The sequence below is a fragment of the Nymphalis io genome, chromosome 18, assembly GCF_905147045.1.
Source record: "Nymphalis io chromosome 18, ilAglIoxx1.1, whole genome shotgun sequence".
Taxonomy (NCBI): Eukaryota; Metazoa; Arthropoda; class Insecta; order Lepidoptera; family Nymphalidae; genus Nymphalis; species Nymphalis io.
The window spans coordinates 11,515,096-11,540,082 of record NC_065905.1 but is presented as its reverse complement, the minus strand read 5'-3'; the positions used below and the strand labels follow the sequence as shown (position 1 = coordinate 11,540,082).

At 36.0% G+C, this 24,987-nt stretch overlaps 2 protein-coding genes across 2 annotated transcripts; both read left to right on the top strand.

The window, feature by feature from the left end:
* The first annotated feature begins 2,827 nt into the window (after nucleotides 1-2,827).
* LOC126775384 (elongation of very long chain fatty acids protein AAEL008004-like) lies at nucleotides 2,828-17,973 on the top strand. Its single transcript, XM_050497266.1, has 7 exons — nucleotides 2,828-2,928; nucleotides 8,852-8,933; nucleotides 10,655-10,845; nucleotides 11,919-12,059; nucleotides 14,433-14,538; nucleotides 17,001-17,134; nucleotides 17,749-17,973. The coding sequence occupies exons 2-7, from the start codon at nucleotides 8,873-8,875 to the stop codon at nucleotides 17,911-17,913; spliced, it is 798 nt and encodes a 265-aa protein (XP_050353223.1). The 5' UTR covers nucleotides 2,828-2,928; nucleotides 8,852-8,872; the 3' UTR covers nucleotides 17,914-17,973.
* A 1,594-nt stretch (nucleotides 17,974-19,567) lies between these two features.
* LOC126775379 (splicing factor ESS-2 homolog) lies at nucleotides 19,568-24,469 on the top strand. Its single transcript, XM_050497258.1, has 8 exons — nucleotides 19,568-19,848; nucleotides 19,956-20,109; nucleotides 20,812-20,952; nucleotides 21,249-21,442; nucleotides 21,540-21,710; nucleotides 21,910-22,103; nucleotides 22,250-22,372; nucleotides 24,107-24,469. The coding sequence occupies exons 1-8, from the start codon at nucleotides 19,690-19,692 to the stop codon at nucleotides 24,432-24,434; spliced, it is 1,464 nt and encodes a 487-aa protein (XP_050353215.1). The 5' UTR covers nucleotides 19,568-19,689; the 3' UTR covers nucleotides 24,435-24,469.
* The last annotated feature ends 518 nt before the right edge of the window (nucleotides 24,470-24,987 follow it).

Below are 24,987 nucleotides of genomic sequence, written 5' to 3'. Positions count from 1 at the left end.
GGGTGAAGATATCTGTAATCATATCGTAAACGTTCATTAGGCGGCACGAGAGTGTGTCGGAGAATGATTTACCAAAAAAGCATAAGCTAGTTGTTAAATGAATTCATTTTTATTCAAAATATTTAGTGTCTCTTTTGCTTGTCGTGGTTACCTTTAAGTGTGGCAATTTTCGCCTAATATGTATACTTTTAATTTCTAATTATTACTGTGGCTAATGCTGGTAATCCTAATAGTGCTTATATAAATATAAAAGTAGGTATGTAAAATCGATGGCAGCAAAGTAGATACAGACATCTACATAATATCAATTTTTCAAAAAATAGTAACCATACTGATATTTATATACCAATTAACATGAAATTTTTCAGGATGAATTCAATTCAATTATTTATTTATTGTATAAGGGATTTTATCGCTATATATGATATCGATATGTCGTTGTTTTGCTGAAATAATGTAGACGTATTTTTTTTACTTTGTAAGAGCCTCAACGTCTTCATTTAATTTGCATATAACATTTCACACAACTTTATCTACGTCTCTCAGTTAGCGCAATTTAATTTCCTAACGACGTCTACGTTTTGTTTTAATAATAATCCATATGTAATAATACTGTTTTATTTATTATTTATTCATAACAATTATTTATTTTTAAGTAAATTATACTAGATCAACTATTAAGGAAAATCTAAATTTTGTAGTTGTTGAGTGCTATAAACTAAATAATTTTAACAAAAATTGCGATAACTTAACCGCGCACCCGCAATACCCGCTTAACTGCCTACGCTCAAGAGTGTGTCAAGTGACTGATGTCTTTGTTTGCGTTTCAATCATCTGTGGATACTCCGAAGTAAAGGCGGGCAAATTAAAATGTCCATTTCTATTGTGGCCATTTTTAAAATTCGAGTTTTCATTTACGTACCAGATTATTTTAATTATTTCGAAAAATTAAATAACTTTAAAACAGACTTGTAGATAAGGTTAATATAAGCTTATTTTTGTAAAAAATGCTTTAAATCTACTTTGCTGCAACCGAAAAATAAATTGATATGATTATTTTGTACTCGTGTCCTGATGTAATAAATTATTTCTAGTGTTATTTATACGTAACTAATATATATGTTATGATTCAATCAACTGTCAAGGTTGCGGCTGAATTATTTGTAATTAGCGTAGGTACCTATGTACATGTTGTAAGTTAATAATCACCCTATCTGGCTGATTATGAATTTATTTAATTTATTACTGGGTGATTATTAATTTATAAAATTTCTAATTATTAAAAAATATATATGAAATAATTCTTACGGCAGATATTCCGATAACTGACCACCGACAAAGAGAGTCGGGCCGTAATATTTTTTTCTCATCACACTCTCGGGAAACGTTGTGATAAACTTGAAGTGTTTGATTAATATATCCACGTTGCAAGCCCAGCCGATCGTATGGTCGGGTCTCATTTTGACGTTAGACAGCACGGCTCTCATCAAAATGTCATCCTTTATGATATTTTGTAATTGTGTTTTAGCCTTTTGTTTCGCAGTACTAATTTTTTTCTGTTTTTTAAAGTTCACTTCCCTCATCGCTTCTAGGACTCGAGGATAGTAGTCAGTTAGCTGCATTGAATTCGATATCGGGGAAATATCTACAACTAATATGCCAGCCACTGTCTCTGGCTGAAAAAAAATTAAAAATTGCCAAAAAACTAAGTGAAATTTAAAAAACAAATGGAAGCTATGAAACAAATACTGACGCTGTATTTTTTTAGCATTTAAAACATAGATACGGAACCCTGACAAAAATACACTCCTTTTTTAGACAGTAAAAAAAGTACATTTGAGAAAATAATAAAATTAGTTAGATGCTGGCACATTATAAAAATAATATTTAATTATATGGTAACGACTACATTCCTTTACATATAATTAATGTGAAGCATATATAAAACTAATTGTAGAAATATTCCAGAAGATATTACGTCACATGGCTTGCTATATCAAATGATACAAGTACGGTGTGACATACCTACCGCCATGAGCGATACAGTCATTGCGGCCCTGCCACCCATACTGTGCCCTACGAAGCTCGCTCTAGTGATGGCCAGCTTGTCCAATAATTTCAGTATATCTTCAGCGAGGTCTTCGTACTTGTGGGAGTTCGTGTGTGGACTGTCCCCGTGGTTTCTCATGTCCACAGAGACCACGGCTCTCTTTGTTACGTTCAATATTGTCTTCCCGATACTATCCCAATGTTTTTTAGAACTCAAAAGACCATGAAATAATAATATTGTCGGCTCGTCAGAATGCGACTCTCCATAAACCTTATATGATAGATTAGCAGCCGATTTAAATGAAAATCTCGCAATAGTTTTAATATTTGCTTTCCGACGGAGTTTAGTTGCGAACATTGATTCAATTTTAATAAATATTCCATTTCTGTAAAATTTATTTTTTAACATGTTTTGACATAATGAAACGTCATATTTTTTTCAAAAAAGTTGCTTATATTATTATGTCATCTGTAATTCTAAAGAAAGCAACAAATCCATTATTTAAATGATATGATAGAATGAACTGATTTCCTTAGTTGCTGTATTATATGACCAAAAATCAACTGTGAACATCGTGATAACAATAGAATAGATTTGTTAAAGTTTTTGTTAAGTTTTTCCTTAAAAGTAATAATAGAATAAACACATTTATTAAAACGGATATATCTACGAGTTATAATTAAAAAAAAAAACGATACGTATAATCTTTAGTAAAGTATTCACCTTTTTATTACTGTAAAATCTTCAATATAAGGAGTAATGGATAAATTTGTTTACAATCAAAACGGCGGTCTGCGGGTGCGGACGCAAGCAACGCGTACGCATCACGCTTCGATCATCGAACACACTGAGGCGGCCGGACGAGTGCGCTGTGTAAGGTAATTGTAAACTGTTCATTTATTATTACTTTTATAATATTTTAAATAAAAACTAATTAGAAAATCTATATAATATAAATATATTATGTGATAAAAGATTGGGGTGGTTAATTTTTCTCGTTTTAATGTTTGTATTTACGACTAAAAATATGAAGTAAATAGAAATCCGATTCGTGCTATTTGTTTAATGTAGTTCAATTTATTGAATGGGTTACTTAAAAAAACAGTTTTATCATATTTTTTTTGACTAATCTATCTATCTATTAATCAAAGTTTAATTAAAAAGTTAAATTATACTAGTACTAGTTTTTTTTTGATTTGGTGAATGAATTAATTTTCATTTAAGTAAAATTAGACAAAATTGACTATTTTATTACGATTATAATTAAATTATTGAAACTAAGCTATTCGGAAGTCCGGAAGTGGTGGAAAATCGAATTACAAAGTTCCATTATAAAAAATCCTACGTAAATACATGTTAAGTTCATATAGAGTTTGTGAAAATATTATAATAATAATATATACTTATTAAAAAGAAAAATGTTTCGTTTGAAGTGCTAATAATTTCAGAATAAAAAATGGTTGCTTTTATCCATTTCATGTAACATTGTCAGAATATGCGCTCAACTAGAGTTAACTTTATTGTTACATATATCGTCTATCTATCACTTCATCGTTTACGGCTTATTATGGTTATACTATAATTTTAAATAAGTATTTATGTATTATCATATTTACGCAATGACAAAGAATATATTGAAAATAACGAATTTATAAACGTATCGTAAGAGAATTAATAAAATATAATCTTTAATTAATTATTTCTATTTTTTAAGGTAAATACGTCAAATGTAAGTAATTAAACATGGTCGGAGAAAAACTCGAGTATAATACATAATTTTTTTTCGTTTTATTATATTTATAATTCAAATTTACGTAGAAAATAAGTAAAATATAATAAACAATATTGCACTATCTCATTTAAAGGCTCTTTGCTTGTACTTGAACAGTTGTCACCTAGGTCTAGTTACCCCCATGTTCGTTTTTTAAATATCTCTTAAATGCTTTTATGTACGTCATTATAACGCATAAATTAATTAAAAACTTATCTTAAAACAGATAAAATTTAAATTTTTAGTTTTTTTTTAATTATCACTAAAACAACGTGGGGAATTAATAATTTTTTAAAAACCAATTCTATTGTTAACTAATTATTAATAAAAAATAATAATTAAAAATACATAACGAGTTCACACGGTTTAATTTGAGTTGAAAAACAAATAAAGCTAAAAAAACTATAATAATAATAATAATTTATGTGCATAAAACATGATAGTATACATTTGAACATACGCATATATGTCAAGTCACATATAGGACATGCAAATCATATTATAGATCTTCTTATTATTATAAGCTTATATTTAATGAGAGAACACGAGTATTTGCAGACCTAAATCTATGTAACTAACACCCGTTTTTTTTTCCTGCGACTGGAACTCACTATCCTTTATAGATAGCTATTTAGATAACCTGTGTTAACGATAGCAAATTACCAGCCCCCAGGAGGAATAAAAATATACATTTTTATTAGTTTTTTTTTATTCTATAAAAAATGTATTTATATTATATTCTTTAAAATATTTTTTAATATTAGAAGTTTCAAAGAATAATAAATTTACACACACACATAATTTAATTAATTAAAATAGCCACGTATTAATCACTATGTAAGCCAATCATTTAGATTCTATGCAACATTTTTTTATTTCGATAAAAAATATATAATCATATCTAGACAAAGACAAAGGGTACAAATATAATAAAAGATCAATTAAGACGAGGCTGTATGTAGCAATACCTTTGCGTTTTACACGACGAAATAATTTAGACAAGGTCATCGTCATAAATTTTTTCATAAATGATTAATGAAACCGAAATAAATTGGGTCAATATATAGAATTACTTTTATACTAGAAAATAAATTAGTGCAAAGACGTAGAGTCTTTTGATCTCTATTTTAATCAACATCAAGGGATATACTAGCTAAGATCCCGTGGTTAGTGGCGCATTGACATTGACAGTATGAGTGTCTTAATCTTGAGGAGCGCCACTGACCGTAGGGAAAAGCGACTAGATGTGACATATCTGGTGACAATTAGTAGCCGTTGAGCCAACTGCCTTCCTAAATTAAATTAAAAAAAAAACTAACATTTAAGGTAATTCAGGATGCTTATTAACCTTTACCTTGGTATTTCCTGAACCAAAGTTACTTACCTTAATATTAACTTAATATTAAGTTAGTTGAAATTGTGCGGTATAAAAGGAACACACATATATATATATTGGTAGGTGCTAGTGGTTAATCTTGCGACAATTTCAACAATGTCATGCATTTTTTTTAATTTCTTAATTTTCATAATGAATTTAACTTGAGAAGAAGCAATGGATCATTATTATTTTGATTATGAATGTAAACTTATAGTGAAAAACAATATTTTGTGCGGACAAATAGAAAATGATAAACACTCAACGGCGATGTAAACATTAAAGTAGGTAGGTAAGCCGTCAGAAATAAACGACACCCAAGCTAAAAAGCGAATTTGTTTCAAAGCCGTATGTCACTGTATTTTTTCTAAACGGCTTTAATGAAACTTCACATGGCCAATATTCTACTACCAAATTGTCACTTTATCGTAATTGAATCGAAGTGTAATCTTTGTCATGTAACCGTTTTCCTATCGAACGATCTAGTTGCGGTTCGGTTGAAGTTCGTTCGGAATAGAATTAGGAAATTATCGTAAGCATTATACATTAGTAGAATGTCTGGGTAATAAATGTATTGAATTTAAAAAATACTGTATATTGGGAATAATAATGAATTTTAAACCAGTTCCACACAACCGATTGAGATACATTTCACAAATATAACAATATATTGGGTTTAACTGAAATTGCCTACCATATGTTATGCTTTTTTTAACTTGCGTTTTGTTTTTTACTACATAGTAATGAATAACATTTTACAGCGTCTCGAAACATATTACAATTGCCGCGAGGTCAGTGCACTCGAGCCCTTAATTAATTTTATACATAATATATTATTGTAACACGTTATAATTTGTACCATGAATAAAACATACAAAAATACACTTAGACCCTCCTCCACCTTTAGTAGTAGTACAATAAATCGTACAATTTTATAAATTGCATTATAATCCATCGAGTCACTTAGAACGCTTGCGAATGTGAATATTGGTAAATGGATTAGAACGTGTAACAATTAAACTTTTTTAATTAGTTAATATTTAGGGCTTAGGCTTCAGATATATCGTCAAAATTACAACCATATATAAGGCGTCCTCGTCTCTTGAGGAGAAAGGTTTTAGCTTATTGAATTGAATAATGGATACACGCGGCAGATTTTATCCGACTAATGCAGGCTTCCTCACGAAGTTTTACTCCATCGATCACGAGAGGAATTATAAAAACAAATATGCTCATGACAATTCAGTGGTGCTTGCCCGGGGTTACGTGTTTGAGTCACTGGATCATCTCGACTCCGGTTTGTATGTATATTCGTTAGTATATATTATATTAAACGTAATTAATTAGTATTTAATTCATAGTTTACTTACATGTACATTGTACGTATGTGTACAATAACTTAGAATTCTTAAGTACCTAATGAAGTAAAATATTAACATATATTAAGATTAAATTACAATACAAACATTTGTCTCTAACGGGCTCGGCAGATGAGAAACATCGATTATAATTGTAGGTGGTAGGACGCTGGCCGAGCCCGTCGGGATAGGCACTATCCACTGATCAGATATTCGACTGCTAAACAGTAATACTTAATATTGTTGCGTTCCGGTTTGAAGGGTGAGTGAGCCAGTATAACTATAGGCACAAGGGACATAACATCTATATAGTTTATGGGTGGTGGTAAAAATAAATCATGAATAAAACAAATTTTAAACGAACAAAGGCAATAGAGAGCCCTGGCGGAGAGCCCCCCTCCCCATGTCGGCACAAGACAGCCGTTGCGGCATACGAGTCGGTCTTACCCACCAGGCGCACCCATAGATACTTAACGTACAATTATTGAAAAATACCTTGTAAAGTTAATTTCACATTTCGCCTTCAGTGTGTTCTGTGAATCAAATTGATTTGTAACACTTCCCTTCTTCGATATCGTGTTCGCGTTACACAAGTGATTTCTGTAACGCTGTCCATGCTGCGCGTTCAGCTGGCCTATATTTGGCAATGTGAATGCTAATACATCCTCTGACTATAACATACTACGAGTATAACAATAATTTTAAGTTATTTACAAAACAAGATTTCTTTCTTTTTTATTGAATCAAACTGGACTTTTGAATCGATATTAGTTTATCGAACTTGCGTATGCAAATAAAAAAAACATAGATACCTAAAATTATAATCGGCAATCAATACGTATATTTAATTATTCTTTTACACAGCGCTGGTATGATGACATTGTTAATGTCAAATGATACCAATTTATGATCCAAGTATAATAATTACAATTCATTTTGATGATTCTATTCGTACGATAATCAAATCGAGGGTTTAATCAAATTATTGTGACATTTGCGGTAAAACAATATTTAGTATTTTCTGTGACATTTAACACAAGAAACTCATTCAAGGTTGCGTACGAGATATTATTTCGCACCCGTACCGCGATGGGACGACGTTTTAATGAAGTATAGCTATAATAGGTAATTATTAATATATAAGAGTATCAACACAATATGTTCTAATACTCTTATTTGTTGTTCAGATATTATAACGGTCAAAGGCAGATGTAGATACATATATAACGGCCTTACAGACCTCTCTTTTTGAGGAGAAGTTTTGGAGCTTATTCCACCACGCTGCTGTAATGCAGGTTTTTGGAATAAAATTTTGGGAGATTTTCAATAAAATTAAACACATGCAGGTTTCCTCACGACGTTTCCTTTCACTGTCAAGCACGAGATGAATTATAAACACAAATTAAACCCATGAAAATCCAGTAGTGCTTGCCCGGGCTTGAACCCGCAAATCATCGGTTAAAATTCAAGCGTTCTAACCATTGGGCCATCTTGGCCCGTTTTAAAATTGTTAATGTCAAATGATACCAATTTATGATCCAAGTATAGTAATTACAATTCGTTTTGATGATTCTATTCGATAATTGACTAGATCAAGAACATTGTTTTATCATCACTGAGTCGTATTGCTGTTTATCTGCTAATTCACTATATACATATTCATTGCCTCGTTGGTCTAGTGGCTAGATGTAAGGCCATAGACCTGGAGGTCCTGGGTTCAATTCCCAGGTCAGGCCAATAAAAAGTTATTGGGTTTTTCTGTCAGAAAATTCTCAGTAGCAGCTCGGAGTTTGGAAGTTGGAAGTGTGTACACTTCCGTGGCTCGGAAAGCACGTAAAGCCGTTGGTCCTACATCTGAACTCTTTCCGGTTGTGTCGGATTGCCGTCCCATCGGATTATGAGAGCTAGGGAATAGAGAGTGCACCTGTGTTTGCGCACACACTTGTGCACTATAACATGTCCTGCACAGTTGGCTAATCTCTCTTGGGATTGGCCGCCGTGGCCGAAATCGGTCTGGAGGACATTATTATTATTACATATTAATTACTATAGAGATATCCGGCATACTTCCAAAGATATTAAGATTTTCCCACGGACAATTTACTACTTTTTACTGTTTTGACATATTCCTAACAAAAAGGTTTAATTTTAAAATCTGTAGAATAATCCATTTAAACTTATTTTGATTTTCTGAAATTATTTCATTACATTTTTGTATACATTAATTACATTGTTATTTGACCGTCATGTATAATTTAATTATTTTTTGGTTAATAGCTAAGATTGTTTTTTTACAGACAAAACAAGCAACGTCCAACATGGGGACGATACTGAACAACGTAACACATTACTACCACTACATAAACGATGACCTGGCAGGTAAGAATGTGTTTTAACAAATATTGAATAACAATAGCTTGAGGTCAAAGATTACCTACTCCAGTTGTAATCTATTCAATATATTAATGAATATGCTTCGTAAAGAAAATACGGATTAGAGACAGGACTGAACTTAGAGATCCAAGGCCCCTAGGCACTTTGATATTTGAGGTCCCCCAAGTTCCGAAGAAGAATCTTCTCCTCAAAAAGGGAGAGGAGGCCCTAGCCCAGCAGTGGGACATTCACAGGCTGTTACTGTACTGTACTGTGAGTTCCGAAGCAATGAGGATAAAATTATATTATATTTTGCTGGGGCCTTCTCGGCTGGCGGGGCCGCTAGGCCGGTGCTTTATAGGCATAAATCAGAGGCTGATTAAAGAAATTTTTATAACTAATAAAGAAATTAAAAAAAAAAACAAATTTTAAAAAATAAAATAGACATTTAAAAAAAATATTACCTTTTAAAATTTAGTGTTTGAGAACTATCTCAGTGGTGCAGTAAACGGGGTTGATTATAATAATTGCTTTCTATATTTTCCCGGACAGGGTTGTTTAAGCACTTAAATATAATCCCTTAAGCTAAGTTATAATCCTAACACTAAATAAAACCACTATACTTAACAATTTAAACTAAATTAAACTATGTCAAAATTGACATTTATTGCTATATAAATTACGTGTTACTTCCACCAAAATTGGTACATGAAAAATGTCTAATGATCCCTAAGACAGTTACCCTGTATCTGCTATGGCTTATTATATTATCACATTGACACGGTTTAAATAAACTCTACTTAATAAAATTAAAACGAACGGAGAGATTAAAAGTACAAACCAACGGCTTTACGTGCCTTCAAGAGATTCTAACCCCGTCAACCCACCTGATCACAAGTTGTGTTCAATTTCACGTTTCCCGGAAATGCAACTGCAATCATGTGCACTACCTGTATCAGTTAGTAGCAGGTTAAGAGAATATCATCATTTTTCATTAGTCAATTGCAGTCCGCCATTAGTTATAGGCTAAAGGCCTCTCAAACTGCGCCAAAACTCCTGGGTCTCATAGCCATCGCAGCATTGCTATTTCATCGGTCATTGCTCTTCCTCGCTGGACGTTCCGAACGATGGTTCCGAACATTGGCTGACTATAATGACGTCGGCTGCTGACGATCGATAAAATTTAGAATAAAGTCAAATTAATGAATTCAATTTGAAGATGAAGTTGAAGTTTTTATTATGTATAAAATAATTACTTAAAAGAATATAGAAAAACGCTGAATAAAATAATATTTTTCTTAAGGATAATTGGGTCATCAGATGGTACGTTTACCATCATCACCAGATGGTACGTCACCACCGTTTATATTGAAACTATAAAAAATATAAACCGTTATTTACAACAAAAATGTTTTGATACATCCCTTGTGTCGGCAATTGCATTTCAAATAAACACATAGCAATACCAACTACTGCTGCTTGGCGGTAAACTAACACGTGAGTGAAGCGAGAGGCAATTGATCAGCCTAATCAGATTAGACGTGTGCACTATATACCATGTACAAGTCCACTTCATAGGTATTGGACATTTGAAAATTTTTCATTGTTGTTATTTGAAACGCACATTCGGACAAATATTTGAAGCAGTTTTTTATTTTTTAATGTAAAATATTCTGTTACTTTAAGTATTGCTTATTTTTTGTTCTAATTTGGTTATATTGTTCCAGATCCACGAACGAATAGTTTCTGGTTGATATCGACGCCGATACCAATATGTATAATAATGTTCCTGTACCATCGTTTCGTTCATTCCTGGGGACCGCAGTTTATGGCGAATCGGCCGGCATACAAATTGAAAAATACAATCATTATATATAACATGGTGCAGATCTTCTTATCAGGACTCATAACCTTTAAGGTTAATGCTAAAAAAGTATTTTATCTATTATGTGGGGAAGCACGGAAAAAGTATTAATAGCTCAACGGTTTACGGAAGGAAGTCCTATCTAATGTGTAGTGGGCTAATGCCGTCCCAACTTTCAATACAACCTTATGCTCACTTTATGTTAACTGAAGGGTATAGTGGTAGTAAGTCCTTTATAAAGAATGATTTAAAAAAAAGCCACATGAGAGTTCGACACGTTTAGCAAAATGACTCCAGACATCATCATATTAATATAATATGATCCGACTACTGGCAAATACCTGTTTTTTCCCTGGAAAATCGCATACTGCCTTTCCCCCGCGGGAACAGTGGGGCTCGCCGGCGTTCAAGTCGCCGAGTGCACCCCGAACATCAGAATACCTACTAAAAAACCAGCGATACCCTTTCCGTCTTGACGAGCAGCGCCACGGGATCACTAGCGCATGTTACCGTGACTATTGGCAACTACCTGCGATGCTTCACTTATCACAATTTAATGCCAAAGCAGAATTATTAATGGTTAAGTTATTAAATAATTCAGAATGTTTCCAAAGCATGATTCGTCTCGGGAAAATCTACCTTTTCTTAGTAATTTGGCCTTGAACTCAATTTAATTAACAATATGAAATTAAAAAGACGTGACAGGACTTAAATTATAACCTATATTAAATCGTATGCAATCAAGTCAAGTCAATAAGTCTGTCGATATATTTTCTTATTTTAAGGGTACTTCAGGTATTCAGTATTCAGAATACTCACCCCAACAGACTCCGGTCTTATTTATTAAAATTTTAACGTCATGTCATTTAACAACAGACCATGTTTATATTATTTGATACTAAGTACATACATTGAACATTATTTGTCAATATTCTTTACCAATAATTAAATTTTAAAACTGTACCCTGAAGTGTAACCCTTAACCCAGTAACCCAGCCTAGCAAGGTGATTAAGCTGAAATTTTGCAATTTAATGCTGATGACAAAATAATCTAGTGTTGAATTTTTTTTTAAATATATTAATTAAAATATGTTTATAATAAATTGGTATCATACTTTCGTCTACAGTGCATTAGCTGGCTGTATCTTCCAGGACACTACAATGTTTGGTGTCAGAAAATAAACTACGAAGACAACGAAATCGAGAGGCTGGTCATACATTATGTGTGGCTGTACTACGTTATCAAGATCATCGATTTACTTGATACGGTGAGAATTTTGTTTTACAACAATTGTACTTTTAATTAACAGGAAAAAACCGAGATGGCCCAGTGGTAAGAACGCGTGATTCTTAACCGATGATCGTGGATTCAAACCCGGGCAAGCACCACTGAATTTTCATGTGTTTAATTTGTGATTATAATTCATTTCGTGCTTGACGGTGAAGGAAAACATCGTGGGGAAACCTGCATGTGTCTAATTTCACTAAAATTCTGCCACATGTGTATTCCACCAACCCGCATTGGAATAGCGTGGTGGAATAAGCTCCAAAAACTTTCTCCTCAAAAAGAGGAGAGGAGGCCTTAGGCCTAGCCCCAGCAGTGGGACATTCACAGGCTGTTACGGTTACGGTTCTGGAATAACTTATATTATTATACGAACTTATATATAGGTACGAACATTTTTTGTATTTTTTTGTGTATAACCTTAATAACTATTATATTTTATTTATATTATAATAGTTATTAAGATAAAATATCAATAACTTAGCCCAGCAGTGGGATATTCACAGGCTGTTACTGGTACTGGTACTTTTAATTATTTTAATGTATAATAGAAAAGTCAACGAACTTTGGCAGTTTATTAAAACTTGATCACTATGTATTATTCATTATATACGTATTCACTATGACTGAGGTATTGGGCATAGAGTACGTTGACTTGTACGCGTAGACAGAGAAACAAATTTAAAGAAAAATAGTTTATCTTTCTACACTTGTACGTCAATCAAAGATATTAGACGAAACTACAGACGATTTACACTTTTTTACGGATTTGACTTATTCCTAACAAGCAAGTACAAATTTACAAAGGAGTTGTAATTTTTGAGAAGCATATCAGGTTTGTTTAATGGAGGCACTAATCAAGTTATTTATTAAACGACTTCTGAAAAGGATGAGGTTCTCGATTGATCTACGTAGATAATATATTTACATATATATTTTTGGTATTTATTTATGAACTGATTGTGTCAGTTTTTTATAGTTGTTATGACAGTGTTATGTATTTGTTAGAAGTTGCGAGTATCATTATTTTTCGTTCTTACAAAGACGCGTTGCGATGCGGATTCATGGTTAGGCCGCACTGCGAAATAACTTGAACTAACTTTAATCAATAGCCGCTCATAAAATGAAACTTAATTGAGACCTATTTGTACCAATGGTTATAACACGTGAATATCAAACGGAGATTATGGGTTCAATCCCTGGCAAGCGCCACTAAATATTCATGTTCTTTGCATGCATGCACCTGCATGTGTAAAATGAATTCAAAGGAGGGGAGGTGCGTGAAGGAATAAGCTCCAAACCTTCTTCTCAAAACGAGAGGAGGTCTTAGCCCAGTGGGATATTTACAGGCTTGGTGGTTTTCAAACATAAAGTGATGAGTCTCTTAATATGCATTTCATTTAAATACAATCATAAACTGAGCCGTTGAATGAGTTTTGAAATGTAAATATGAAATATTCAATACCGGACGTGGGTTCGAAGTTCATTCCATAGTTTATTATAACCAGTGTTGAGTGCATACTCAGTAATGAAATAAGCCGGTTGTTCTAAATATTTGTTTGTTTTACAATAATGTATTTATTTGTTACATTTACGAAGCATTAACATAATGAATGACCATAATTTATTGTTTAGAATTTTAATTTTAATTATACTTTAAATTAAAAAAAAAAAACATTGTCATTCTTAAGCATATATTTTACTTAAATTGTTACCGTGGTATTTTACCGTTGTATAATAAATACATAAGTATTCAAAAAGTATTAACATATTGTAATTATTTGATTTTGGTAACTTAAAAAGTGTATTTTGAACAAAAAGAGTCAGAGATTTAATGTAAATTATAAAAGGTCACTTTTTATTACTATCGTATCCAATTTGAGGCGATTAAAGAAAGGGCAATAAGTATATTTACTAGCCTTACCTAACCGACAGACGTTGAGCTGCCTATGTTAAAAAGGCGATTGTCAAGGCGTTCAGTTGAACGGCAAAGATGGTCCATTTGCACGTCCAACTCCCATTTTATTATCATTTATTATATTATAATTATTTATTTACATACGTTTCGAAACGAATTTAGATATCACTTTGTAAGAATAACAAAAAGTAACAGTATTGATGGTAGGGCTTTGTGCAAGCCTGGTTAGGTATCCCATCCCATCAGTTTTTCTACTGCTGTAATTATCTATATAAGTATGTATTTACAAAAGAAAAGTAGTAAATGTAGTATATCAGTGGTCTGGTTTTCATAGTACAAGCTCTGCTTGATCAGATGGCCGTGTGTGAATAATGTCCCCAGGATATTATTATATTATTATAATAAACTATTGTAATGATTTGTTTTGTATATTTTCAGGTATTTTTCGTGCTCCGAAAGAAGTTTAATCAAGTAACGTTTCTCCACGTGTACCACCACTTGGGCATGTGTCTGCTTGGTTTCATCGGAACGAAATTTGTGCCTGGTAAGTCTGGACAACATATACTTTTTCTAACAGAATTTTCCTATCCCCTACCTTCTTTGTTTTTATTCAAGTTGCTAGAAGTAGGTAGACTGACGAAAGCCCATAGACATTGGCTCTGTAAGAAATATTAACCAGCCATTATATCGTCAATACGGCAACAACCTTATGAACTTGTCCCTAACTACACTGGCTCGCTCAACATTTAAACCGAAACATAACAATATCTTGGTAATACCAGTAGTGGCAGAGTGAAACTCAGTCTTGAGTTCTCAATTATTTATTCGCACCGTTGTCAGCGTGACAATATATTTATGGACCATATATATACAAAACTAATTCATTTATATATTTCGGTAATTGTATGGGCTTTTTCTGGAAGCATTTTTAAGCCTTGAGGCTTGCTTCCTTAACAGGGCATTTCAGGACAGGCAGTGTCGACCATTAGGTCATTTGTTTTGCTGAAAGGTCAAAGGTTCAGTGGTGATTGCGGTCACGGGCGGTTATTGTCGGTTCACAAAACGGCGCCAGGCGTCCTTTATAAACACCGAGTAACGATAATATAAAAATTACGTTCGTTTAAAAAATATTGTTTTATCTTTTGTCCCAGATAAGAAAGGTCATAAAATAAATAAGTCATAAATAGCCGCTCTATCGAATCTGATACACTTAGTTAGCACAGTATCTCTAAATATAAGCCCTAAGGTATTGTTGAAACCATTCTTAAGATAAGCTTTACACATAACTGGAGAAGAAAATACGAACCTATGCAAGGGACACATTTTTTAGGTTTTAAGCGCAGGCAGAACAGTCGGTGCGATAATTTAAAAAAAAAATCCATGTGTTGTCACCTATTGTCCTATAGAGAAATCAGTAACGGTAAAGAGTATATATAAATAAAATAGTGAGTCAAAGTTCGTAAGCTTTTACCCGTCTTGACATTTCATAAATCAACCTTATGAGCTGTTCTTGAACTCAGGGTAAATGTAGTTGAATAATTAAATGATATATAATATTAAATACAGATAACAAATTATAATAATGCAATCAATGCCAAGCTTTCTTTCAATCTAAGGTTGTGGTTAGAAAAGCTAATGTAATTTTTTTTTAAATTAACTTTAAAATCTATTCAAATAAATTTAATCTTTTTATTTTGTAACGTATCTTTTTTATTTGGATTAATATATATATATGTTTATTTTTTAGTAAAATCTGCACTTGAAAATCGTGACTAATAGCACGTTACAGTTTTTATTTTGAGTTAAGTATTTATATATCCTTGGTTTGAAGGGTAAGTGAGCCAGTGTATTTGAAGGGACATTATCACAATATCTTAGTTCTCAAGGTTGGTTGCGCATTGTCGATTTAAGGAATGGTTAATATTTCTTACAACACCAATGTCTAGGGCCGCTGGTGACCATAGGCTTATATATTATATTTAACCTTAAATTAACATACCTCCAAAACTGTCCGTATTCCTTTTTTTACATATTTTTTTCTTAAACATAAACGTGTCAGATAAAATATTTCCCTTGAATCAGAGTTTAAAGGCCAATAAATGTGACATTTTGACCTCATCTCGCTATTTGATCGTGCCCGTGACACTTGGGTTTTATTCGATTACTTTAACAGTATATGTCAATTACCATTTTTGGTACTGCTCTTTAAATATTCTACATATATTTTTAAACGATCTTTCGACACTTGTTGATTTATTTTAATTCTCGTAAATAAAAATTATTCATTCTCGATGTGATTTAGTTCAAATCAAATCGGTACATTACTTGGTGTCTTTTCGCTATAACATCCGGGCACAGAGTATTCATTCAATAGGATGGAGACACTATGAGTTTCAATACATAAACTTATTAGTTAGTAGTAGTAGAAAGTATTAGATTAGGTTAGTTTGATAGCAATTGTAGTCAGAGAAAAACTAATCCAGAAGCGAAAATATAAGCCTAGTTTAAATATATAAGGGTGTTGACTATTGATAAACCAGAGAAAATGGATATTTTTTTCATAAATCGTGACGACAAGATTCGTGGGAAACACCTCTTTATTTTATAGCTTTACGACTTTGTACAATTTAAAGAAAAAAATTACTTTGACTTTAATTTACTTGTAGAAATGCTTACTTAGAATAGTAGGTATACGCTTAATAGTTTTTAATTTATGATGGTAATAAAAATCACATTAGTACTTAGTCCGGAGCGGATCCCTTCTCAAACCTAACCGGGTATAGTTATGTAACAAAGACAATTGTTACAAAAAAATATAGACTTCAGAAACAACATGTTAAGGCAACATTTATTTGAAATATTGCCGTCTAATAATTAAAGCAACAGACAGCAACAGAAATCAACAGACAATTGCTTGGAAAACTTGGCTCATCATCAAAATCTTGATGAAACTCTTCCTCTATCATATATTATTTGTTATCCATTAATAATTATTATTATTTACAGGTGGTCACGGTATCATGCTCGGGTTCATTAATTCGTTTGTTCACTCAGTTATGTACACCTACTATTTGATATCAATTGTCCGAAGGGAATGGGTCAGAATATGGTGGAAGAAATATATAACACAGTTGCAAATTGTAAGTTTTAGTATGCCAATATTTAATTTTATTATGTAACCAATTTCCACTGAACTCCAAGAAAATGCTTTCAGGGCAACTGACTGATGATAATGACAATGAAGTATAGTTTTAAAACGTGCTTAGGTAACACAACGCTTGATTATACAATTAACTTTGAATGTAATTAAAAATAAAAGACTTATTTTGGTGACTAAGTTAGAAAAGGTTTAATATTTCTTTATAATTTTAAATAGTTCCTAAATATTTTGTGTGACAACTGACACTTGTCTAAACAGATAATTAAAAACAAAGTGACAAATCTCTATTAACTGGATTTAATGATAAATTTAATCTGAAATCGTTGACTGCAAGTTTAAACCCTGGCAAGCACCACGGAATTTACATGTGTTTAATTTGTATTTTTAATTAATATCGTGCGCGGCGCTAAATAAAAACATCGTAAGGTAGCCTACATGTTCCTCATTTCACTGGAATTCTACCACATGTGTATCCAAATGCATTGGAGCAGAGGAAAGTCCCTTTGAGGAGTCCTCAAATGGAGTGGAGGCCTCAGCCATGCCTGAGACTTTATAAGTAATGTTTTATATTTACATTCACATATATTTTTACAGTTGCAATTTATTCTGCTGATTCTACATTTTGGCCACGTGATCTTCGAGCCCTCCTGCGCATACCCGAAATGGGTATCGTTTGTATTTCTACCGCACAATATATTTATATTGATTCTATTCACGGACTTTTATATTAAAGAGTACATTTATAAAAAGAAAAAATAAGCGTATGTATTAATTAGTAATTCTAGTTAGTTTGTAATGCAATAAAACGATTATTTATTACTATGTTTTTATTATTACATGAAATAAGTACCTAACTAATTCAACCCACACATTTAGCCCACGTGTCAAATTATAATTTGATTGCCCCAGAAATTTTAATCTCATTCCGCCCAAATAATTAAATTTATCGATGTAAGGAAGTTTTACTTCATAAATGTATTTATATCACTAAAATATAAAGAACTTGGATATAATCAAGTTGGTTGGTTCTACAAGTTTTGAATTTTCATTTAACAACAGTTTTATCAGCAGTTCATAATGTAAATATTAGCAAGAAAAACCGACAACAAGCATTTATTAATATTATATTAAATGTCAAAATAAAACTTTTCTAATTTCTAAATTAGAAAATATCCAAACTACCAATAGTTGTATTTGTCATTCTACCGAATGACGTAGTTGTTGGAAATTTCAAAGAGAAGATGGAAAGCAAACATAACGCATTAACATCTTAAGTGAATGTCTAATTATAAATATAAAATCCGTCGTCGACTTCCGGAGTAAATATTTAGTGATTGAATAGCGTGGTGCCAGTATGATTTTTATTGCAACAAAGATCTTGTGGCAATCTAAATTCCAATGACATTGACAGAGGGACGTAGTGCAATTTTCGAGCTACCAGTTAATAAAATTACCTTACTTTTAAGGAGTACATCAACGCTCATTATCGTGTTTTGTCTAAGTGATGGAAATTCAGGAATAGCGTTCATGTTTCCAAACAAACTAAATATATACATCAAAAAGACCTTATAACTTATCATCATTCTTGATATTGAATACCTTTTATTGAACCAAATATATTTAACTATTGCGGATTTTAAAAGTACATATAAAATAAAGACATTTTGTCATTAACCTCTGCTTCATTTGGAATATAGTATTTTGTTAAACATTATGTAATAATAATAATAATTTATTGTATAAAAAACATAGACACAACTTAAAGTAATTTTTATATTACTTAGTAAAAAAATAAAAAAAAAACAATTATAATATAAAACTAGGTATATGGTTTTGTGCTAGGCTAATTATAATTAATACACAAAAATATTCTATTAACTTCCAAGCTAGGCGATAATCCTGTATTACATCTTCACAATAATCTTCATCACTATGATATAAAAAGTATGTCTTTCCTTGAATTTACATTCTTCCCTGGTAAAACAATTATACTGGATGATGCTTAAGCCACCCGAAAAATACAAAGTATACCTACTGTATAAATTTTATAAAATTTAGTTCATTATTAATAATTATGGGAAGAATTTAGGATTTCCAATAATTAGATATGATATCACTATGTGTTGGAGGTTAACAAAATTTGACACTTGACAAGATGTCGACTTTAATTCCGATTTTCGGAACGCGCCAAAATATCCTTGCCATAATAATAATAAAGTAATTTTGTTTTTATTCACATAATATCATGACAAAGACACAGAATTATCATATCTATAATTTAATATTATATCTATATATGTAATTTGTTCGCATTATTGATAAGCAAGAGTCTGCTACCATGCATCCCTGCTAGCTGTAGCTTATAGTCTGTGTAAAATGACAACATTTAAACATGTCGATCGTCGTACGTCAATGTCTTTATATTTAGGTAAAATACAGTACCTACCTACAATTATTTCAAAGTTATTATTCCTAATACCTATTCCTGTTGTCATAATATTATGAGGAAGATACTCTAAATAGAAAATAATCAAAATGACACAGGAAAATCGGACACAAAGGCCGGGAGAAGCAGCCTTACAGAATATGCAATTGCTTAAGAAAGAGAGTTCCGTTTTTAAAGTTCCCAAAGTGCCCCCCAAGAAGAAAACGACAAAACAATCTAATATTTTAGATGAAGAAGTGTATGTAGAGGTAAATATAATTCAGAATATTTCATATTCAGATTTGTTATCATTAATAATATTCAAGATTTTATGTTATTTTATTATTTGTTATTGTGTAACTTTATTTTGTTTCAGGGCATAGCAAGGATAATTCAAAGAGATTTCTTTCCTGATTTAGAGAAATTAAAAGCACAGAATGATTATTTAGAGGCAACAGAGAATAAAGACTATGCAAGGCTAAGAGAAATAGCGCGAAAATACAGTGGAAATAGACCACCCACAGAACCATGTAAGCAAAAATTGAATTCATATGATATAGGTATAAAATTAGTACAATCAAATTCATTTATTTTCAAATAAATTATGAAAATAATTAGAAAAAATATCAAATATTAACTGATAACTCAGTATTCACACAATTACCAACCTAAAATAAATTGTTATAAGTGTACAACTGTGTTCTTTTTAATAATAATATGTTTAGCTATTAATATTAATTTTAATTCTAATTATAAGATTTACAAAAGTTGTCAATGTTTCTTTAAAATTGATAGCATATCTACTGGTGGTAGAGCTTTGTGCAAGCTCGTCTGGGTAGGTACCACACACTCATCAGATATTCTACCGCAAAACAGCAGTACTTGGTATTGTTGTGTTTTGGTTTGAAAGGTGAGTGAGCTAGTTTAATTACAGGCACAAGGGATATAACATCTTAGTTCCCAAGGTTGGTTGCACAATGGTGAGGTAAGCTATGGTTAACGTTTCTTACAATGTTAAGGTCTATGGGCGTTGGTGACCACTTACTATCAGGTGGCCCATATGCTCGTCCGGCTTCCTATTCTATAAAAAAAAGTAATAATCTGTATTTCAAAAAGCAATTAATTTAATTTATTGTTGAACTGATTATTTTATTGTTATGTCTTTTGGTAATTCTAATGAACAAATAAAATAATATGTAAATAAAGTAAAAATAATATTTATTTATTTGTAGATAATACACCGGCAACATTTGACACTCCAACTGTGGGCACACCCTACTCACCATCCAATGTAGAATCCCCAGCTATTTCAGCAAAGTCCACTCATGGTGATACAGAAAAACCAAAGGATATACTAGAAAAATATACATTGGGTATGTCTAAACATTATTATTTTTCATTTCATCTATTCTATGACATAAAACAAAAAGTTTTTATTTGTGCTTATTTTTCCTGCCACATTTTGTCTATTCATTTCTCAGTCTCCTCAGATTTTGTATACCAATGATTGATTATGTTAATATTAAGTAATTTGATTGGATTAAGTGGCAAAAAACGTAATGTTTCCTTTACCTAATTGATTTACAAAAAAATTAAAAAATACTCAATATACTCAATTATAAAACAATATTATGAGATCTTTGTTAAATTCATTTTATTATTTCTTCAGATTCGTTTCTTGCAATGCACACTAGTGAGGACAATGCAAGCTATGATCGTGTGATTGCACTTGAAGATAAGAAACGCTCGTCAAAATTCGCTTCCCAGATGCAGGCAGAAGTGACGTCAGCGGCTCTCGCGGACGCAGCTCTCGCCTTGCCGTCTATAGAGCAGCAAGCCGACCAGAGTGAGAGGCCGCAAGAGGTATATATTGCTATATTAATATATCAATAATAAGTAAAAATTTATTGCTACTGCCATTAGAAGGTACACGAGGTATAACACCATTCTGTGTGTGCAGCTGGACACGTGGCGGTACCGCGCCAAGAACTTCATAATGTACGTGCCGGAGGGGCGCGCGGCGGAGGGGGCGCGCGCGGCCGCGCTGCAGCACCGCAACACGCGCCTGCACCGCCTGCCCTTCGACCCCGCAAGGGACAAGGAGGCCATCAGCGCGCTGGCCAGGAACCAGGTGAGCCTGTAGGGCTTGGTAGGGCCTCTGGCAGAGCTAACGTCTGTCTGATGAGGTACTCATTTCAGATTAAATAATTTGCAAAAAATATAGACGAAACAACTTTTTTTTTAATAAACTACAAATTACTTAATAAACTTACGCTTAAAACTACTTTCTGCAAAAAATACGCCATCCACATGTTTGTTTATGTTATCAGGACGCCGCCGTGAAGGGGAAGATAGGAGTGGACGGTGTCAGCATAGTATCAGATAAGGCCACAGCCGAGTACTCGTTCGTGGCGACCCCCTCGCCCCGCCCGGGGGACGGACCCGATCGGTCCCCACTGATGACATGGGGGGAGATCGAGGGAACCCCCTTTAGACTGGACGGTGGAGATACACCTCTACCAGCGTAAGTGCGCCTAATTATTAATATTATGTCGATTTAAAGAATTTGAGTTTATAATAATAAATTCTCTGTTTAAAATGAGATAACAACTCCAATATTAAACTTAAAGAAGCTTATAGAATAATAAAAATAATAATTTACCTCCGCAGAGCTGGCGCGGGCGCTGCGTACCGCATGCTGGAGTGCGGCGCGCGCGAGCGGCTCGCCCTGCAGCTCACGGAGCGCGGCGCGCGCACCCGCCGCACGCCCACCCCGCGCGCGTCGCCGCACAGGTACGTGACCCCCCCGCCCCGCAGCTCACGGAGCGCGGCGCGCGCACCCGCCGCACGCCCACCCCGCGCGCGTCGCCGCACAGGTACGTGACCCCCCCGCCCCGCAGCTCACGGAGCGCGGCGCGCGCACCCGCCGCACGCCCACCCCGCGCGCGTCGCCGCACAGGTACGTGACCCCCCCGCCCCGCAGCTCACGGAGCGCGGCGCGCGCACCCGCCGCACGCCCACCCCGCGCGCGTCGCCGCACAGGTACGTGACCCCCCCGCCCCGCAGCTCACGGAGCGCGGCGCGCGCACCCGCCGCACGCCCACCCCGCGCGCGTCGCCGCACAGGTACGTGACCCCCCCGCCCCGCAGCTCACGGAGCGCGGCGCGCGCACCCGCCGCACGCCCACCCCGCGCGCGTCGCCGCACAGGTACGTGACCCCCCCGCCCCGCAGCTCACGGAGCGCGGCGCGCGCACCCGCCGCACGCCCACCCCGCGCGCGTCGCCGCACAGGTACGTGACCCCCCCGCCCCGCAGCTCACGGAGCGCGGCGCGCGCACCCGCCGCACGCCCACCCCGCGCGCGTCGCCGCACAGGTACGTGACCCCCCCGCCCCGCAGCTCACGGAGCGCGGCGCGCGCACCCGCCGCACGCCCACCCCGCGCGCGTCGCCGCACAGGTACGTGACCCCCCCGCCCCGCAGCTCACGGAGCGCGGCGCGCGCACCCGCCGCACGCCCACCCCGCGCGCGTCGCCGCACAGGTACGTGACCCCCCCGCCCCGCAGCTCACGGAGCGCGGCGCGCGCACCCGCCGCACGCCCACCCCGCGCGCGTCGCCGCACAGGTACGTGACCCCCCCGCCCCGCAGCTCACGGAGCGCGGCGCGCGCACCCGCCGCACGCCCACCCCGCGCGCGTCGCCGCACAGGTACGTGACCCCCCCGCCCCGCAGCTCACGGAGCGCGGCGCGCGCACCCGCCGCACGCCCACCCCGCGCGCGTCGCCGCACAGGTACGTGACCCCCCCGCCCCGCAGCTCACGGAGCGCGGCGCGCGCACCCGCCGCACGCCCACCCCGCGCGCGTCGCCGCACAGGTACGTGACCCCCCCGCCCCGCAGCTCACGGAGCGCGGCGCGCGCACCCGCCGCACGCCCACCCCGCGCGCGTCGCCGCACAGGTACGTGACCCCCCCGCCCCGCAGCTCACGGAGCGCGGCGCGCGCACCCGCCGCACGCCCACCCCGCGCGCGTCGCCGCACAGGTACGTGACCCCCCCGCCCCGCAGCTCACGGAGCGCGGTGCGCGCACCCGCCGCACGCCCACCCCGCGCGCGTCGCCGCACAGGTACGTGACCCCCCCGCCCCGCAGCTCACGGAGCGCGGCGCGCGCACCCGCCGCACGCCCACCCCGCGCGCGTCGCCGCACAGGTACGTGACCCCCCCGCCCCGCAGCTCACGGAGCGCGGCGCGCGCACCCGCCGCACGCCCACCCCGCGCGCGTCGCCGCACAGGTACGTGACCCCCCCGCCCCGCAGCTCACGGAGCGCGGTGCGCGCACCCGCCGCACGCCCACCCCGCGCGCGTCGCCGCACAGGTACGTGACCCCCCCGCCCCGCAGCTCACGGAGCGCGGCGCGCGCACCCGCCGCACGCCCACCCCGCGCGCGTCAGCTCACAGAATAATATAAATGATAATAATAATTAAAAAAGTCTATTATAATTCTTACAGTTATGAAAAACTGTTTTTTATAGTTTTAGAACGAACACTGAAAGACTAGCAAGCATGTCGCCGGCAGCCAGGAAATTAGCGGCAAAGCATTTACTCTCCCCGCGTCTGAAACTTACACCTAATGATGTGGGGATTCTCTCACACGCAACTCCCAAACGGACTCTGACACCGAGGACACCTCTCGTCACGACGCCGAGTGCAACGACTTCCTCTAAAAATGTGTCATCCACTCCATCAACGTCTGCAAGTGACAGTATCGCTGTTACGACGGATAAAAATATCACAGATAATCTATTACAAATCAACGTAGCGAAGAGGACAAGATTAAAAGCTCAGGATTTCTTTAATTAAGTGTAGCTTATAGGAAATACATTAATTATGCACTATGAGAGAGTTTCATTTTATAGAGTACACGGTACGATAAATAATATATGTATGTTATGTTGTACAATATCGTGGGGAACTTTTCACATCATCTTAATATCTATAAGATGTTTGTACATTTGTCAGAACGTCAGAAGACTACTTGTCTCTTGGTTAATGAGTAGGGTCTGTGCCGGATACAATTCCAATATAAAATAATAATAATACAGAGCAATAATACATGACCGACAGTAAGGACTTATAACAACTACACATAAAACAATTATTTCCTTCCTACTGATGTTACGTAAGGTGCTAAGAGCACTTTTTTTAAAAATAGCACCTTAATAATAATAATAATTAATCTCTTATTGCCATATTAAAACTGTGATTACAGTTTATTTATATTAGAAGATATAACAAACATTAAAGGTAAGATTATTTGTTAAAAGAAATAAATGTATCTTTTATTGTTATTATTTTAATTTTCAAAAATTATTATTTTCTTTTATACAACAATAATAATATAGGAGTAATTTCA

Coding starts and splice junctions, on each gene's coding strand:
- LOC126775379 (XM_050497258.1), top strand. CDS start 19,690: ATGACACAGGAAAATCGGACACAAAGGCCGGGAGAAGCAGCCTTACAG. Junction 21,443..21,539: donor AGAGTGAGAGGCCGCAAGAG/GTATATATTGCT, acceptor CTGTGTGTGCAG/CTGGACACGTGGCGGTACCG. Junction 22,373..24,106: donor CCGCGCGCGTCGCCGCACAG/GTACGTGACCCC, acceptor TGTTTTTTATAG/TTTTAGAACGAACACTGAAA.
- LOC126775384 (XM_050497266.1), top strand. CDS start 8,873: ATGGGGACGATACTGAACAACGTAACACATTACTACCACTACATAAAC. Junction 12,060..14,432: donor TCATCGATTTACTTGATACG/GTGAGAATTTTG, acceptor GTATATTTTCAG/GTATTTTTCGTGCTCCGAAA. Junction 14,539..17,000: donor CGGAACGAAATTTGTGCCTG/GTAAGTCTGGAC, acceptor TATTATTTACAG/GTGGTCACGGTATCATGCTC.